The following is a 3679-nucleotide window of genomic DNA, read 5'->3' as shown; positions in this document are numbered from 1 at the left end:
TGAGTTCACTACCAGAAACACACAAATGGAGCAAATGCTGCAGACCATCTCCAACATGATGCTTCACGTTAGCCACACAAATCAGGCATTGCTCAATTACCTGTCCACTGCTGCTCCACATACGCAGAAACCTGATTCCAAGATTAGGCCCAAGTCTTTTTCGGGGTTTCCGACCGAAGATGTCCTCACATGGTTGGACCACTTCGACAACGTGGCCAGTTATCATCGCTGGTTTGATGATCGCAAAGCGATGGAAGCGCGCACTCTTCTCGAAGGCGTGGCTGCGACTTCGTTCATCCAGCAACCGGAGGACGTGAAAAGTGACTGGGGTATGCTCAAATCTTTACTAATTCAAAATTTTTCTCACCAGAACATTACCCAGAGTGCTTTACAACAACTGCATGTTTTAAAACAACAACAATTAGAGCCTGTCGCCCAATTTTCTGTCAAAATGAATCAACTGCTTCTTCGTGCCGACCCTACCATGTCCGAGGAAATGAAACTCTTCTTTCTTTGGCCTCGTCTGCGACATGACATTTCTCGACGTGTTCGTGATCAGGGCCCTACTTCATTTCATGCGGCTATTCAAATCGCACAACGCATTGAAGGTACATTGCAATCTGAAATTTCTACTGTGTTAACATCGCAACCTTCTGCTCAAAGATCTGCAGGAGACTCACATCCGACACCCATGGATATTGATATTCAAAATGCTCAAATCAACTCAAGGCCGGTCAACTCCAGGAGAGCATTACCTAATCGTGATGCTCAAGGACGTCCCAAGTGTTTTTACTGCAACACATATGGCCACATTAGGCGGCATTGTCGTCGGCTCCAAGCAACTCAACAACATCAAAATGCACAAATTCAACTGGCTGATGCTGCTGCCCTGGCATAACTGTCGGAAAACATCTAGGCGGGATGGTGGTGGAAGAGCATCACCCGCATATTCAAGCAGCAGCATCTTCCGGTACTGTACTACCCCATCCGACGCCCGGGTTTGAGTGAATCTTTGTTACACCATTGGGTTGGGCCCTACAAAATCCTGCACAGGCTCCGCACCAACACCTATAGATTGCAGCAATTGTCTAGCAACCGTATCACCACTGCTCACATCACGCGCATGAAGCCTTATCACGCCCCTTCACAGACGTGATGACCCCCTTCTTCTGTTTTTGGGGGGAGGTGTGGAGTAAGTCCACCTGGCAGTACCGGCCAGTGCTGATGTAAGCCTATAAGGCAAGAAAGTGTATCTTGATGTAGGGGGTACATGCTATATAGGAAAGAACGCGGGCCTGAACGAGGGCAGAGGTTTTGAGTCTAATCTTGAGATCAAACGCACTGTGTATTCCACAATATTAACCATAAATTAATGAGAATGATATTAATTAAGTTTATATTATATTGAGATAATTATCAGAGCTGCATTAAGCTGACATTAAGCTAGAAAAACTATGTTGTAATTTTTTGAAAACTTTTCATAATTAATTTAACAGAATTACACTGTGTTTTAGAGAAAAATAAAGGGAGAAATAATCAAATTGATTCAAAATGCTTTGAGCTATTTATTAGAGGTTAATTACATGTTAGGAAAACCGTGATAATTACATTAAGCTCAGATAATTAATTTTCATAATTATTTTATTAGTACTCTATTTTTAGGACAAGCTAAAAGGGAGAAATTAGCAAATTGATTCAAAATGCTTTGAGTTATTTATCAAAGGTTAATTACATGTTAGAAAACTTGTAATAATTACATTAACCCCAGATAATTAATTTACCTAATTATTTTAGCAAAATTTCTCTGTTTTTAGGACAAACTAAAAGGGGAAAATTAGCAAATTGATTCAAAATGCTTTGAGCTATTTATTACGAGTTAAATACACGTTAAAAAAACTTTGATAATTATGTTAACCTCAGATATTAATTTTTCTAATTATTTTAGCAAGATTACTTTGTTTTTAGGAAAAATTAAAAGAGGGAAATTAGTCAATTGATTCAAAATGCTTTGAGATATTTCTTAGAGGTTAAATACATGTTAGGGAACCTGTGATAATTATGTTAACCTCAGATAATTAATTTTCTTAATTATCTTAGCAACATTACTCTATTTTTAGGACAAATTAAAATGGGAAAATTAGCAAATTGATTCAAAATGCTTTGAGTTATTGACTAGAGGTTAATGACATGTTAGGAAACCTGTGATAATTATGTTAACCTTAGATAATTAATTTACCTAATTATTTTAGCAGAATTTTTCTATTTTTAGGACAAATTGAAAGGAGGGAATTTAGCAAATGGATTTTAAATGCTTTGCGTTATTTATAAGAGTTTAATTACATCTTAGGGAATCTGTGATAATTATGTTAACCTCAAATAGTTACTTTAGCTAATTAGCTTAGCAAAATTACATTGTTTTGAAGACAATTTAAAAGGGAAAAATTAGTAAATTGATTCTAAATGATTTCAGTTATTTATCAGAGGTTAATCACACCTTAAGAAACCTGTGATAATTATGTTACCCTCAGATAATTGGTTTTTTTAACTATCTCATTAAAATTACATTATTTTTAGGAAAAACTAAAAGGAAAAAAAATTGTAAATTAATCCAAAAACCTTTGATATAATTATCAAGGGTAGAACACACCTTGAGGAATCTATGATAAATAGCTAAACCTCAAATAAATAGTTTAAATATTTATCTTCAATAAAAGTAACGGATTTTAAAATACAGAAAGGAAATTAATAAATGAATTTATCTAATTACCAAATAAATACCTGAAGTCCAAAATCACTATTGAAATGTGGGAAAGTTAGCTCAGCATAAATGGTTGGTATAACAAATTACTATCAGCAAAATTTTGCCTAAATTAGACTATAAATATAGGAGAGAAAGGTTATAAATCAAATTTATGAAAATTCTTAAAGATAGAACATATCAAATTACAATTTAGGGTGAGTAATCCATTAGCCGATAGAAATTTATAATTTACTAAGGTTAAAAATGGAATAAAGACTAAGGATAAACCTAGTTAAAGGGCTTCCCTATTTAAATGGTAATTATGAGAAATTACTTATAGTATAAAGAAGTTACAAGAGGAATATCTCATCCAATTAACTATCAAGGATACCTACTTACTCAAAAATCCTTATTTTTGGGTAAAAAGGAAAGAAAAGAGATTATGCAGTTAAATTTCTAATCGATTAAGTCTTTTATAAGGCTGTCGACATGGCTCCAAAGAGAACTAGCGGAAATTCTCTTACCGAGGAAGAGGATGTTAGCAACAAAAGAAATAAAGCCACTAATGACCATGAGGCTGGGCCTAGCCATAGGCCGACGAAGGTGAGTCTACGAGCTCCCGCCCAATAGCACATAAATGAGCAATCCCAGGTGGATTTCTATTTTGTTTAATTAAATCTTTTAAAGTTAGCATTGCATACGTAAGAAGTGAGTAAGAATAAGACAAGGAATAATTGACCAAAAACGAAGGGTAACTTCCAACGTGCATTGTTTATAATGTAAGAAAGAATGATTGGGTTAAAATTGGTTGAATTAGGAAAGATATGATTGATCATCCTTAAAATAGCTCGTCTCAAGACACCTCTGACTCCTTGGTATATTTTGATGATAATGATGGCTTTCCAGCCACGGATAAGTCGGTTGCCACCATGAACGTTG

The 3679-nt window shown here is 35.3% G+C and overlaps 1 protein-coding gene across 1 annotated transcript; it reads left to right on the top strand.

Annotated features, from left to right (window-relative positions):
• The first annotated feature begins 286 nt into the window (after nt 1–286).
• Nucleotides 287–898, top strand: LOC147417284 (uncharacterized). The gene has a single exon (XM_086507733.1). It carries the CDS (start codon nt 332–334, stop codon nt 896–898), a length of 567 nt encoding a protein of 188 aa, XP_086363859.1. The 5' UTR covers nt 287–331.
• The last annotated feature ends 2781 nt before the right edge of the window (nt 899–3679 follow it).

This window comes from Adiantum capillus-veneris, unplaced genomic scaffold (assembly GCF_014529385.1).
Source record: "Adiantum capillus-veneris isolate H3 unplaced genomic scaffold, ASM1452938v2 Hic_scaffold_287, whole genome shotgun sequence".
Lineage (NCBI taxonomy): Eukaryota > Viridiplantae > Streptophyta > Polypodiopsida > Polypodiales > Pteridaceae > Adiantum > Adiantum capillus-veneris.
The sequence above is the reverse complement of the archived record's forward strand: the minus strand, read 5'-3'. Positions and strand labels throughout refer to the sequence as shown.